This window comes from Gopherus flavomarginatus, chromosome 1 (genome assembly GCF_025201925.1).
Source record: "Gopherus flavomarginatus isolate rGopFla2 chromosome 1, rGopFla2.mat.asm, whole genome shotgun sequence".
Lineage (NCBI taxonomy): Eukaryota > Metazoa > Chordata > Testudines > Testudinidae > Gopherus > Gopherus flavomarginatus.
This window is the reverse complement of record NC_066617.1, coordinates 230,346,527-230,360,135: the sequence shown is the minus strand read 5'-3', so window position 1 is coordinate 230,360,135 and position 13,609 is coordinate 230,346,527. Positions and strand designations below refer to the sequence as shown.

Genomic DNA, 13,609 nt, shown 5'->3' with positions numbered 1-13,609 from the left:
GCATAGCAACAAATATTAGTGGCTTTCAGCTTCAAATTGCTGCCTCAAGGCATCCCTGATCCTTATGGCCCCGCACTGCGTCCCTCTAACAGCCCTGGTCTCTGGCTGTTCAAATTCAGCCTCCAGGCACTAAGCCTCAGTGGTCCAGCCGTGAGTGAAGCTTTCACCCTTCCCTTCACAAATATTATGGAGCATATAGCACACGGTTATAAGCATAGGAATATTGTCATTGGCCAGGTCCAACCTTCCACGTAGGCAGCTCCAGCAGGCTTTTAAACGGCCAAAAGCACACTTAACACTCATTCTGCACTTACTCAGCCTGTTGTTGAACCGCTCCTTCCTGCTGTCAATGTGCCCAATATATGGATTCATAAGTCACGGCATTAAAGGGTAGGCAGGGTCTCCCACAAACACAATGGGCATTTTGACTTCCCCTACAGTGGTCTTCTGGTCCAGGAAGAAAGTCCCTGCTTTCAGCTTCCTGAACAGGTCAATGTTCCGAAAGATGCGTGCGTCATGCACCTTTCCGGACCAGCCTGCGTTAATGTCTGTGAAATGCCCATGGTGATCCAATAGCGCCTTGGGAACCATAGAGAAATCCCTCTTCCGATTAATGTACTCAGTGGCTAGGTAGTCTGGTGCCAGAATTGGAATATGCATGCTATCTATCACCCCTTCACAGTTATAGAAGCCCATTTGTGCAAAGCCATCCACAATGTCACACATGTTGCCCAGAGTCATGGTCTTTTGGAGCAGGATGCAATTAATGGCCCTGCACACTTCTGTCAACATGAGTCCAACAGTCGACTTTCCCACTCCAAACTGGTTAGTGACCGATCGGTAGCAGTCTGGAGTAGCCAGCTTCCACAGTGCAATCACCACACACTGCTCCAACAGCAGGGCAGCTCTCATTCTTGTGCCCTTGTGCCGCAGGGCTGGGGCGAGCACATCACACAGTCCCATGAATGTGGCTTTCCTCCTTCGAAAATTCTGCAGCCACCGCTCATCATCCCAGATGTGCATGACGATGTGATCCCACCACTAAGTGCTTGTTTCCCAACCCCCAAAGCAGCGTTCCACTGTGATCAGCACCTCCGTGAATGCCACAAGCAGTCTTGTGTCGTAGCTACTACACATGGCGAGATCAATGTTGCACTCCTCTTGCCTTTATAGTTTAAGGAATAACTCCACTGCCACTCAGGACATGTTAGTGAGAGCGAGCAGCATATTGGTCAACAGTGCGGAATCCATTCCTGCAGAACAAAGAGGCAGAGCATGCAGATGGTGCCAAATGCAGACGGAAGCACAGGGATTGCTGGGATGCCAAACAGTGCATCATGGGGCATTGGGACAGGACCCAGGATGCCCTGCGACCCCCTCCACCTTTCCACAACTCTTAGCAACAGAAGAGGAAGATACGCTCTGTGGGATAGCTGCCCCCAGAGTGCAGTGCTCCAAATAGTGCTGCAAGTGCCGCTATTGTGCAGTCAGCTGACAGCGTGAACACATAACAGCCGTTTCCCTTCAGTGCTCTCTGAGTGGCACTGTAACTCTGCCAGTGTAGACATGCCCTTAGTCTCCGTGTTTATAATCTGAGGATACTACTACTTCCCTGCCACACAGGGATGTTGAGGATTAATGTTTTTATAGTGCTTTTTGAAGATGCAAATGATCTTGCAATATTTTTTTCAAAATGTATATAATATCTGTGAGCAACAGGGTGTCACTTTCTGAGGCATTGCACAGGAATGCTGAATTATGCTAAACTCCCCCTAAACTCAGGTGCTAGAACCCTATATGAAGATGTAACTACTGCTGGCTTCTGCTAGCAGATGGATGTCTTTAATTCCAGACAGGATATAAGAGGGATTTGAGTGTCTCCCTCTGAAGTAGAGGGAAGTAGAGGCTGGGACGGGGGAGGTCATGCAAGGAAAAACTGTAGCAACAGCCAAACTTGAGGAAACAGTTTGTGCCTTTATGTTTAACTTACCCCCTTTCTGCAGTTTGTTTTATTGTAAGTTTGGACTGTGTTTAATATGCACACACTTTATTCAGATCATACTGGGTGCTTATAGTTACAGTAGGTGTAGTGACCAGATAGCAACTGTGAAAAAACAGGACAGGTGGTGGGGGATAATTGGCGCCTATATAAGAAAAAGTCCCAAAAAACAGGACTGTCCTGTTAAAACCTGGGCATCTGGTCACCCTAAGTAGGCCTGTTATATTTCTAGGAGGGCGTAATGCTTCATCCAATCCCACTGAAGTCAATGGGAGTCTTTGCACTGACTTCAGTGAGCTTTGGATGAGGCCTTACTCTACAGTACTTTTATCATCCAGGATCATTTGGAACTTGCTGCTGCAAATAGCTTACTAAGTGTCCACATAAAAAGAAAAGATTAGATTTCTATGAAGGCCAATACTGCAATTAAACTAGCTAGAATAACAAGAGGAAAGTTATCAGCCCTTATGCTTCAGGGTATAAAGCTAGTCAGCAGCTGGGGTTAGGAGAAGCTTCCTTTCACAACAGAGCATTGCACAATTAGGCATATTATGTATTACTGTGATGCTGGTTGCAGTAGGAGGCAGGCTACCAGACTAGACTGATGATTTGGCTGTTCTGATGCACCAGTTTTGTCAGTGGGCAGGTCCCCTGTTTGTCCCTATATCTTCCAGCTGCCACATTTTAACACACACACACACACACACAGCTCTAGCTCATATAATTCTTTGATTACAGGATCCACCTTCATTTCTGTGAGATGATTATTTTTTAAGTTATTAGCTTCACAGATTATTACCCAGATGTCCAAAGCAACTTCTCCTATTTCCATGGAGTGGTGATGAAATTTGCTCCCTGCTAATGTAAATGCTGGGACATAAACAGAAATTCATTTTATACTTCAGAAAGTTCAGGATTTCTCCTTTCACATTCTTCTTAAATTTCCTAATATTAAAAATATTATCCTAGTAACCTGACCCAATAAAATTCCATAAGCCAATTAAGATGATGCACAGGAAGTGACATTTATGTTTGTGGATTTGAATGTTTACACAAAAGAGTAAACCTATAAGAAGTAGATTTGCTGTACAATGAAATCGCATGTTTTTAGTAATTCCTACTATAGTAGAAGCAGTAGTCGTCTTGCTGTCTGCAGTGACTCACAACCCTGAGTGCCTATCTCAGGGCAGACTGTCAGAAAACAGGGCAGATGAGATACCCTAACCTGGTGGTATGTTCTATAACTAGATTTCACCAAGTCAATACAAATGTGAACTCCTGAATCACTCTACCATGTAGTCGCCATCTGGACTTTGTGATAAAATGGTCACTTAAACCAAAAAATCACACCACATCAAGTTGCTGTCAATCCCAAGTGATCAGTCAGTTACCCCAGATCAGTTGGTACTCAAGAGCTTACACCAAAGGCAATGCTGGCAGTCAATTCTATAGTAAACTAACTGTAGGTTTATTAGCTAAGAAAAGGAAATGAGTTATTGAGAGGTAAAAGCAGGTAAAATATAACAGGTGAGTCACTGTTTGTAATTCCAAATGGTGGCAGTGATGTAATAAACTGCCAGTCTCCCAAAAGTCTTTTCAGGTTACCCAGATTGTCTCTGGGGATCTCTGCTTTGCATCTGGTACATGTCCCTGTAAAAGTCCAAACAGTCCAGAGAGGAAGGATCTTTCCATGAGTCCATATTTGTAGTTTCTTAGCTCCAAAAGCAAGCTGACAGTGTCTTGTTGGGATTTGGTGGTTCCCAGTGAGTCTGATGCTGGGTAGAAATCATGGGACTTCGATCCAATGCGATTCAATTCAATAAAGCTTTATTCAACATGTGCACCAAGAGACCCCTGGTACAAAGAATCAGGCAGAGTCCCTCCAGCAAGGAGCCCCTCCCCTCGCTACTTTATAGCACATGGTGCTTATATAACAAGTTTTATAGCAACTTACATAACATGAACCTTAACCAATCAGAGTTAAACCCATATATGGGTTTGTTTATCACATGCTCATAGTGCTCCAGTCCACATGCCGAGCTCACACCCCTCCCCGTGGCCTTCTCCAGAAAGTTGCTAGGCCGGTGAGCCACAGCATGCTTCCCTATGCATAAGCACCCTGTAAACCACATTTTATTTAAAATAAACACAACCATACCCTTCAGTCTCTACCCACATGAAGAACAGGAGTACTTGTGGCACCTTAGAGACTAACACATTTATTTTAGTATAAGCTTTCGTGGGCTACAGCCCGCTTCATCAGATACATAGAATGGAACATATAGTAAGGAGATATATATACACATGCAGAGAACATGAAAAGGTGGGAATTGCCATACCAACTCTAAGAGGTTAATTAATTAAGAGAAAAAACTTTTGTAGTGTTAATCAAGATGGCCCATTTCAGACAGTTTGACAAGAAGGTGTGAGGATACTTAACATGGGGAAAGAGATTCAATGTGTGTAATGGCTCAGCCATTCCCAGTCTCTATTCAAGCCTAAATTGATGGTATCTAGTTTGCATATTAATTCAAGTTCAGCAGTTTCTCGTTGGAGTCTGTTTTTGAAGCTTTTCTGTTGCAAAATTGCCACCTTTAAGTCTGTTACTGAGTGACCAGAGAGGTTGAAGTGTTCTCCTACTGGTTTTTGAGTGTTGTGATTTGTGTCCATTTATTTGTGTAGAGACTGTCCAGTTTGGCCAATGTACATGGCAGAGAGGAACGATCATACATAATGGTCACTTGCTTTGAAATTAAGATTTTCTGTTTAAATCCTTCATTGGCATTTCACAAGATTTCTTTGTTGGGCTATTTAGTTATGGGGTATACACAATGTAAATGTTTGCTATTACAATATAACAGGAACAAATGAATGAAAACAATACAAGTAACATGCCGCTAATTTTCATGAAGTTCAAACACCTGAATACACTCTTACATTTACACTCATTTTGAGCAATACTAATACATAAGTCTATTGGCCTGGGCTGTGATCTGACTGGGTCTGCCAGCATCACAGCAGTAATACTAGGAGTAGAATAGTAGTAATAAAATATCTGTTATCTGGTGGTGAGATGAAATCCTCCACTGGACAATTGTTAGCTGTGGGGGACACAGCAGAAGACTTTCAAAATGCCATATTGTAAATTAATTTTTAATTTAATTTTCAGGTTAAGCTTTTGATCACCCGCCTGTAACTCACTAGGCTCTGTCTTGCCCTGTAAAACTTCCTGCTCCCCGCAACCACCAAAAAGCGCCACTTTCCCAACATATGAACTGTTTGTTTGGTAGCAAGAACCTACATTCATGAGGAGCTGAGTATTCTGCTTCTCTCTTCCTCAGTCCTCTGATGTCTGGGTGAGGGTGTCCAGTGCTCCCTGAAAACATGCCAAGAAACACTTTTTCTCTATTAACTAGTTAATTAAAAAAAAATTGAATGTTTGGAGGTATAGCCATTGGGTGAGATAGGATAATGTCACCTGACCATAGTGCAGCTGATTAGACTGTTTGACAGTCAGCAGACTCAACTTTTTTCTTCTAGTCTATATCTACTCCTCCCAATCTGGGATTTACAGTATTTGTGCTGAGCTGGTGTGTAGGCAGTGCTCTCTGAGGTTAGATGTGCCCAATTATGCATGATTAATGACTTGTAAAACCTTGCCTCAAAACAGACCCGAAATGATTTTGACTGAAGTGTTCAGATTTTTTCCTAACTGATTTTTTATTTTGAAAAATAATATACTGTGTAAATACGATTCAGAAAGGGAGTAATTCAGCTTTGTCTCCTGGGAGTGCAGTGATTCACTTTCATAATTTAATTTGTGGCTCAGCTATTCATACATGTGATCACAAGCGACTGAACATGTTTTTTACCAATGCAATCAATTATATGTTTTCTTGCCTTTCCATCCGTTATAAATTCAGGTAATTTAAAGAGCATCCTTATTTGTAATTGCTGAAATAGAGTACAACAGAAATGATTTCTTGGATTTATGTATGAAGAGGGTTATGATAAGAGATGGGTCATGTGGATAATAGGCTTTTTCAAAAGCAGAGATTCTTAATAATCTTGAAATATCAATTAATCATTCTGGTATGTTTTGTAAAGTATCAATTCATTTTCCTTTTTAACATTAAGTACTATCTGCCCATATTTTCTCTCCCTTTAGTATTCTGAGACCCTTGGTGCTTTCATTCTGGTCTCCTATGTTTTCCTCTTACATACTTTCTACCCCCCCCTCCTCCACACACACACCAGTCAGGACCGGTGCAACCATTTAGTGACCTAGGCGGTCGCCTAGGGCACTAGGATTTGGGGGGCAGCATTTTCTTCAGCAGTGTCTGCGGCGGCGGGATTTTCGGCCGTCCCCGTCACCGCTGGCATTTAGTCTGAGGGAGGTGGGGCAGGGGAGTGTGGGGAGGGTCGCCTGCAGCAAGTAAGGGTGGCGCTGATTGGTGCCGCAAGCCTGGGAGGCAGGAGAAGTGAAGCAGCGATGGCATGCTCGGGGAGGAGGCAACGCAGGGGTAAGCTGCTTCACTTCTCCTGCCTCCCAGGATTGTGGTGCCAATCAGCTTAGGCGCCGCAAGCCTGGAAGGCGGGAGAAGTGAAGCAGCGATGGTGTGCTCAGGGTGGAGGCGGAGCAGGGGTGAGCTGGGGCCGGGGGGCACCTCAGCATGGAGGGTGGGGAGCTGACGCCTCAGGGCAGAGGGGGCGAGCTGCTGCAGGGGGCGCGCCTCAGGGCGGGGACTTGGGGACAGGGAAGGGCGCAAGGTGGAAGTTTCGCCTAGGGTGCGAAACATCTGTGCACCAGCCCTGACACCAGTGCATACTTCCTTGCAACAAATAGCTTGGGAGACAAGACAGAAGATTTCTCATGAGGTCGATGAAACTACCAGCAGTCGCTTTAAGCCCCTCCTTGAAACAGCACCTGACCCAAAGTCCATTTAAATCAACAGAAGTGTTTCCATTCACTTCAGTGGGCTTTGTTTCAGGCCCTTAGCCTCTTCCTCTGATCTTTGTTTCCTTAACTCAGAAGGTGGGGAAAAGCCAGTCTGGAATCTGGGCCACTAGTACATTGCAGCTAGGCCACTATGGTTGGATATTTAGGTTCTTGAAACATTTGTCTCATGCATCCCAACATAAATCTGAAATTCATGGTAGATTTTGATGATGATGAAAACTGAAGCTATTGAACTGTTAATAAAAATAGATGTTTTTCTTTTCCTCCCCAATGTTTTCACCTTTGTAAAAAAAAAAAAAAAAAAAAAAAAAAAAAAAAAAAAAAACAGCTTGAAACTGTCTGTGAAGATCCAACCAACTCAGAACCGTTGATTCTCTTTGATGTGGCGACCTCCATTGTTGAGCCAGTCAGTGACCATTTTTTTAATTCTAGCATATTATTGTGACTATATTACTTTCTAGTGCACATAGACCAGGGGTAGGCAACCTATGGCATGGGTGCCGAAGGCGGCATGCAAGCTGATTTTCAGTGGCACTCACACTGCCCAGGTCCTGGCCACTGGTCCAGGGAGCTCTGCATTTTAGTTTAGTTTTAAATGAAGCTTCTTAAACAGTTTAAAAACCTTATTTACTTTACATACAACAATAGTTTAGTTATATATTATAGACTTATAGAAAGAGACCTTCTAAAAATGTTAAAATGTATTACTGGCACGCGAAACCTTAGATTAGAGTGAATAAATGAAGACTCGGCACACCACTTCCAGAAAGTTGCCGACCCCTGACATAGACAATCATGGTTAATATAGAGATTGACATTTGTCCATATTTTTTCAAAGCACATCCACAATGGGTTTGAACGTTACTCCCCCTGAAATCTACAGGAACTGTGCTGCAAAAAACCCACATACTACTTCATATAATAGATCTCTAATTCCTAACCATGAATTCAGTCTACACTTCTGTACCCACCATTATGGGCTTAATGGATTGAAGCCTGGTCTCATGGGGCAGGCTGTTAATAACAGCATCAGTAAGCATGTAAAGAATTTTGGCTGTACTAACCTGAACCCAGTTCTGGCATTGCTTTGCCCACTGAATCCCAGGTACTGCTCTTACTGAGACAAGTAACAGAAAAGCTCCCTTTTTGATGAGGGAACTTACAGAGATTATAGGAGTAGCAAATGCCCACATTATGGATTATTACTGTAATCAAAGAAGTTAGCCTCATTTGTCAGATCTGGGTTGAAGTTCCTGGTCTTTGCCACGGAGACCTGAAGTTGTGCCCTATGGACCCCAACTTTCCCCACTTCAAAAGTATTCAGGGAGAGGAAAGAGTAGGCCAGAGGTCAGTTAACGCATCAGGAAGACTTCCTCAAGCACAAGAGGCATAGAACACAGAGAAGTCTGGCCCCAACTTTGACTAAAGGGGCTATTCTGATGGTTGTACTGTTTCTGGTGGAGAGAAATTTTCAACTAGTGTAAAGCTGACAGAGCTGGCTCCCCGCTCCTAGCACAGGGGGCACATCATCAGAAAGAAGGGGACAGAGCAGAACTCTGCTCCACTATGAGAATTCTCAGCTGGCTTACAGCCCCTTTGGCACTATAGCCAGCTGTTGCAAGTTATAACTGCCCCAGGCTGCTCTTTCTAATGTCAAGACTGCAAAATGAGGAAGCTTGAAAAGCAGGAGGCTATAATTGTCTTCATAATGGCCCTCCCCACTTCAAGTGTATCTGGTGCAGGAGAGAATATGGGGCTGTATTTCTGTTAGTCCATGTGCTTAAGCATTTGACTATGGAAGTGTTTGTGCATATTTGATATAGCAATCTGTATAATAAATTAGTCTTTTTTTCTTCTGTGAGAAGACATCGGTTGAGGAGATGCCTGATAAATCTGCCCTGACACAAGATGCAAATAGTGATGACAATCAAGGTATGAGAGCAAAGTGTCTTGTCTTTTTCTTCATTCATTAGGTTTTAGATGTAAATAGGCGCTTTATAAAATTCCCTTTGCTAACAGAATCTGTGCAAATCTAGCTTCTGAGTCAGTTATGCATTAATGCAAATCTGAAAGAAAGGCTTGTAACAGTAACCAAAGAGAGGACTTACTGACAGCAACAGAGCTGAAGAAAAACAAATTGATGGACTGTTATTTTAAAATGAACCCCTCATATTTGCATAAACTTTAAAACCAAAATACACCTTCTAAATGTATGCTGTTCCAAATGGGCCTAATAATATACTTTTTGCCTAAGACGTCAACAAGAATTTTGCTTAAGTAAAGAATGCAGGATCTGAACGTTAAAGGTAATAAAATGTCCAGTGATGATTTCTTTTTGGCCTGCCTCAGATCTGCCTCACTCTCTGTAGCTGACATACTTAGATAACATAGAAAGCCTTTAGGTATGTAATTGTCCCATAAGGCCGAAGTTTTGCTTTATACATATTTGCAAATTGTTTTATATATGACTATGGAAAGCTACCTCTTTTTCTTAGCCAAAGCACAGTTGCAGGCATGGAAGGCACACTTGGTCTTATTCTTCAAGTTATTACTATAAATGGGATGTCAAAAGAAAAGGGAATATTCCATCAGGGTGCTGCCTGGAAGGAGAACTCCCAGATAGAATTGGATGATTTTTTTTGTCGAATAGTAAATTTGCCAAAAGTCATTTTTGAGGCACTGAACCTTTTTGCGAATTTGCCTAATGGTTTCAGGGGGAAAAATTAAAATGTTTTGTTTCTGCTTTTTGTTTTTGAAATGTTTCGATTTAAGAATAATTTACCTAACGTGTACCTTTCTTTTCAGCATATAAGAAGTATTATTAATAGGGCTTTAATCAAAGTTGAGAGCTATGGACTGTTTTGTTTTCAAGTACATAATTAATTTAAAATAACTTTCTGTTTATTTTCAATTAAGCTCTGAATATAAGCACTACTGCCAAAACAATACCAAAGGATTTTAAACCATCTCAACACTTGTCTGTCAAAACAGGTAAGAGGAGAAAATTTTAGCAGCTGACATTAATTTTCATGTCTTTTAACAAAAAATGCTTTTTTTAAAGAACTTGTCAGCCAAACAATTTTCTTACCAAAATAAGCCTAAATTTGTTGTTTTGTTTTGTTTCATTTTATTGGTAACGTTCCTTTTACTCTAGTAATAATTTTTAATAATAAATTATCCATCCCATGAGTTAATGACCATTATTTGCAAATTTAATCCGAATTAGGATTTGAACTTGTCAAAAAGGTTCACCTACTGTACTTTTCTTCTGATTAATTTCTTAAGCACAAAGGACATTTTGTAATATAGCATATTGTAAAGTTCCATTTTTTTCTGCACACAAGATTGGTAAAAGTTGGTAATAATATAATTGTTGATGGAAACCTTTCCCAAACACAGAGTAAACATTATATCTTGCCAGTAATGATTTTGAACAGTCTTCATTTTCACAGGAGCTGAGTACCCATAATTCTCACAGAAGTCAATGGGTGCTTAGCAATTTTAAAAATTAAAATTTGTGATAGGAATTATGGTGCTATAGCACTGGTGCCACAGTTCAGGCTGTAAGTAGCTTTCTTTTCATGTAGCTATTGATTCCCTTCCCCACCCCTATCATTTTAGAAAGTTTTATTTCTGGAATGGCATATGTCAAAAATCGCTTGCTTGGTCCAGAAACTTCATACTTGTTCTGTTTGTTTATTTTCACTCAGTGAGAAGTAATGCCTTTAAAATTAACCACCCAATCTTCCTAAAAATATTCCTTGCAAAGCTATGAATATTTGAAAACTTTATCAGGTCTCAGTAGAGCATATAAATCTCAGTGGTTAACCACTTAGGTATTAGTGCAAATCTGGGTTTGCTTTTTAAAAAAAAAATTTGAAGTTTCTCATCCTTTTAATCATGAAGATATCCTTGATTAATCAAACTGACCCCAAGGGCCTGTCTTAGTAGTTGTGCCTTAAAACTCAAGTTTATTAATGGCTCCTCAACAGCTGCGTGCCTCATTTTCAACTCTTTTTTTCCTGGCTCCTTCCCAAACACTTGGGAACTGCAAGATTTCCTATCTTCAGCTCATGTTCTTGACTGATTGTGTGGTCTTCTACATACATACTTCCCTCTAGGCAGGAAAGTTAGTGGCAGAATCTTTATCTTTCTTTCTTTGTACTCCCCCTGGGATTTCTGAGTTTCAGTTTAGCAGGACTCCTAGCAGTACACCTTGGAAAAGCTGTCATTGCTCCCACTTGTTCCCAAGCCACTGCAAGTTCTAGCCCCTCCTTCACCTTTTCTCCATGAAGATGGAATGGATGCTGCTGTTCTGTTCTTTTGTGGCACAATTTTGTACCCCTGAAAAGGTTAGAGTCAGAGTCTTAATTCCCTAGATGATGCAACCCTTTTCCTTCTCTGCCTCCTTCGTTACCGGCTGCCCTTCAATCCCTTTCCCCTTACTTGCTGACTCCCTTTGAGTCCAAAGGGAAATAAATGGGATGAAATTTAGGAGGAAGAATTAGGTTTCATAAATCAGGAAAAAAGATGTTATGAAATCAATTAGACCGGGGCCGGCAACCTTTCAGAAGTGCTGTGCCGAGTCTTCATTTATTCACTCTGATTTAAGGTTTCATGTGCCCGTAATACATTTGAACGTTTTTAGAAGGTCTCTTTCTATAAGTCTATAATATATAACTAAACTATTGTTGTATGTAAAGTAAATAAGGTTTTTAAACTGTTTAAGAAGCTTCATTTAAAATTAAATTAAAATACAGAGCCCCCTGTACCAGTGGCCAGGACCCAGGCAGTGTGAATGTCACCGAAAATCAGGCGGCACGCGTGCCATAGGTTGCCTGCCCCAGAATTAGATTGTTGAATAGTCCACCAAGGTAGTAGTGGTAATTCATTTGTGACAAAGTTCCTCCTCTGCCTTGGTGGGTCCTGCGCTTATTGGCGGATTTGCTCACCTCAGTGATCTTCCCCTCTTGTGGAACCCACAGTTTGGGTCAGCTCCTCCTGTGTCTGATCAGGAGTTGGGAGGTTTGGGGGGGAACCTAGGCCCGCCCTCTACTCCGGGTTCCAGCCCAGGGCCCTGTGGATCGCAGCTGTCTATAGTGCCTCCTGTAACAGCTGCATGACAGCTACAACTCCCTGGGCTACTTCCACATGGCCTCCTCCAAACACTTTCTTTATCCTCACCACAGGACCTTCCTCCTGGTGTCTGATAATGCTTGTCCTCCTCAATCCTCCAGCAGTACACTCTCTCACTCTCAGCTCCTTGGCCTCTTGCTCCCAGCTCCTCTCACACGCTCCTTCTCCTCTGGCTTCTCCCCGCCCGACCGGAGCGAGCTCCCCCTCAAACCCCGGTGCCCTAACCAGCCTGCCCTGACTGGCTGCAGGTACTCTAATTAAAGTAGCTATCTCCACTGCCTTCTAGAAAGATCTTAATTGGCCGCAGGTGCCTTGATTAACCTGGAGCAACTGCCATTTGGTTACCAGAGTACTAGGGATTTGTTTAGCCTGGGGCTAACACACCTGTTTCTCAGTACTTTACTGTAGCCATCTGGCCTTGCCCCATCACACGTTACATTGAGTTATTTAAAACTGGACTGGACAGAGTACTAGAGAATATTCTATAGGTGTCCTTGTACTGGCAAAGGGATTGGGTTAGATGATGTGACAGAAGATAAGAGGTGCAAAAGACCTGTTTTGTCAAGCCACAATAATAGACAGGTTTCCTATAGTGATCATCAGTGTTTAAATATCATCGTTATCTTTAGGCTTCAGGACTAAAACTCAACTAAGATTAGAGTCCTGCAAATCTGAAGATATCTGCAGACCATGTTCGTGGATTATAGGTCAGATGGAGATACACATTTTGAATTGTGCAGGGCTCCAATTGAAATGAATAGGGAAAGTTCAGATCTCTCTTGGAGCTATTGATTCAGGCTATCTGCCTGTGTTATAAATTCAGGAAAGACAGCATTTCATTGGTTCACATTTGGAAGGTTTTCTTCACAATCATAAAGATTAGTAATTTGAAGTCAATGCAAACTGTTTGATTCAGCACTTTTGAAAATCAGGCCACTTATTTAGGTGCCCGTATGAAATTACATTATTGAATTTGGGCACCCACGTTTAAAAATGTTGGTCCTTAATTATTTCCAAATAACAGCTTAAATTCTGCTCTTGCTGCTTAAGCCAAGCACAAAGCAGCTCAGTGTGCTGCAGACTGTGAACGAGTGTTTTAGGATAGTCAAGAAATCCTTTGTTTCTTCCTTTTGCTTTTCTACCACTTTAGCATATTACACCATTTAATGTATGGCTTTCAGTCTTCAGCCTCTAAAGAGACTCACCACACACTTTAATTTTCCAAACCTGAACAGACTCCAAGACCTTAGATTACAGCCCAAAGGCCCAGAATCTCCATTCTGAGTTTCCAAAAATAAATGAATTGGGAATTGCTAGTGTCCGTGACATTTCTTTTGTATTTTTCATGTGAGATGCAGGCTTATGTGCATTGAAACAATGGACTGAAGTATTGTTACATTTGCTGGCACTATCTCTGCAACTTAATGGTTGCACATACAAATAAACTATCTTTCTTATTTAGGAGAAAAAAACCAAATAGTTTTCCCCCTACCCCACCCCCGGTTGAGTTGTGG

General features: G+C 41.9%; 2 protein-coding genes across 17 annotated transcripts in view; one reads left to right on the top strand and one right to left on the bottom strand.

The window, feature by feature from the left end:
• REPS2 (RALBP1 associated Eps domain containing 2) overlaps positions 1 to 13,609 on the top strand; it is a 155,165-nt gene that overhangs the window by 86,376 nt on the left and 55,180 nt on the right. For 15 of the 16 annotated variants that reach the window (XM_050963807.1, XM_050963797.1, XM_050963816.1 and 12 more), the window contains 3 exons: positions 7,288 to 7,365; positions 8,825 to 8,891; positions 9,876 to 9,950. In XM_050963807.1, coding sequence (XP_050819764.1) covers positions 7,288 to 7,365; positions 8,825 to 8,891; positions 9,876 to 9,950 — 220 coding nt within the window. The remainder of the gene's footprint in view (positions 1 to 7,287; positions 7,366 to 8,824; positions 8,892 to 9,875; positions 9,951 to 13,609) is intronic. The other variant, XM_050963728.1, reaches the window with a different exon arrangement.
• The window catches only part of LOC127056671 (uncharacterized), a 50,966-nt gene that overhangs the window by 7,803 nt on the left and 29,554 nt on the right, over positions 1 to 13,609 (bottom strand). The gene's annotated exons all lie outside the window — the stretch shown is intronic.